This window comes from Olea europaea, unplaced genomic scaffold (genome assembly GCF_002742605.1).
Source record: "Olea europaea var. sylvestris unplaced genomic scaffold, O_europaea_v1 scaffold34515, whole genome shotgun sequence".
NCBI classification, from domain to species: Eukaryota; Viridiplantae; Streptophyta; class Magnoliopsida; order Lamiales; family Oleaceae; genus Olea; species Olea europaea.
In genome coordinates, this window is record NW_019253586.1 from 1 (window position 1) to 1,212 (window position 1,212).

At 37.6% G+C, this 1,212-nt stretch overlaps 1 protein-coding gene across 1 annotated transcript; it reads left to right on the forward strand.

Annotated features, from left to right (window-relative positions):
- The first annotated feature begins 6 nt into the window (after positions 1-6).
- Positions 7-984, forward strand: LOC111386187 (probable LRR receptor-like serine/threonine-protein kinase At1g07650). Its single transcript, XM_023010639.1, has 2 exons — positions 7-542; positions 689-984. The coding sequence occupies exons 1-2, from the start codon at positions 387-389 to the stop codon at positions 893-895; spliced, it is 363 nt and encodes a 120-aa protein (XP_022866407.1). The 5' UTR covers positions 7-386; the 3' UTR covers positions 896-984.
- Positions 985-1,212: the final 228 nt, after the last annotated feature.

A 1,212-nucleotide genomic window follows, 5' to 3' on the forward strand; every position in this document is an offset into this window, starting at 1 on the left:
GACCGGATTTTGGATTTTGTGGTGATGTTTCTTGACTTCTATATTTAATCTATCACGCAAGTAAAAACTGATTATTTCTCCTGTGTTTGTATGCAGTTCCTGCACTTCCCCTCTTTTAAATATGTTTTTTAACTGTAAGAATCATATAAATGGATTGTGTATCAGTGCATTACTCCCTTCATATAAATTGTGGTAGAGGAGAAGTAAAAGATGACGATAATGGTATCCCATATGAAATGGACAACAGTCCTGGAGGGGCATCTAATTTCCTTCAAAGTGGGATGTCAAACTGAGGATTTAGCAGCACGGGTCACTTCCTGGATAAGAAAAATGGTTACATCAGGAGGAACAACTCTAGCATCTCTGGGAAAAATCCCCAACTTTACATGGATGCACGGGTTTCCCCTCTGTCATTATCTTATTATGGGTTCTGTCTCGGAAATGGAAAGTACACAGTAAACCTTCACTTTGCAGAGATCGTGTTTACTGAAGACAGAACATACAGCAGCCTTGGAAGGCGCATATTTGATGTTTACATTCAGGTGCTTGCATACTTACCACCATTCTTATTTTCTTACAGCTGATAGAAATTTTCCCTGAGAGATGGGAATCAGTTTGATTCGCATTTCATTGTGGTATCATATTGAGCATCAAAAAGTTCAGTAGTATTTGGGTTAAATTATTTCAGGGACAGCGGGTGCTTAAGGATTTCAATATCGAAGATGAAGCTGGTGGAGTTAATATAGGAATCGTAAGAAGCTTCTCTGCAGCTGTCACAGATAATACTTTAGAAAACCGCTTCTACTGGGCTGGAAGAGGGACAACCGGTATCCCAGATTTTGGAGAATATGGTCCTCTTATATCAGCTATTTCTGTCGATCATGGTAAGCTATAAATTCTTTTAATGGTCTCGTTGCTCGAATAACATGAAACTAATAATTTGTTTATTTATATGTGTTTTAAAACGTGTGCCTAAGCGAAGCACCCTGTCTAGGGCCTAGATTCACGAACGGGTGGTCCCACCTAATATGTGCCTAGGCACAAGATTTTTTTAATTTTTTTTTTAATTTTTTGAACCTTAAGTTTGAGTCTTAAGAGTAAAGACTCTTTAGTCCTAACTATTCAAAAGAAAAAAAGAAAAAAGTTTGAACCTCTTGAAATAGAACCCTCTCTACAATAACTCCTAGTGAAGCCTATCCTGAACATAAGAAA

Excerpts from the sequence above, each read along its gene's own strand:
- LOC111386187 (XM_023010639.1), top strand. The coding sequence starts at position 387 with ATGGATGCACGGGTTTCCCCTCTGTCATTATCTTATTATGGGTTCTGT. Across the intron at positions 543-688 it reads TATTTGATGTTTACATTCAG|GGACAGCGGGTGCTTAAGGA; the intron begins GTGCTTGCATAC and ends AAATTATTTCAG.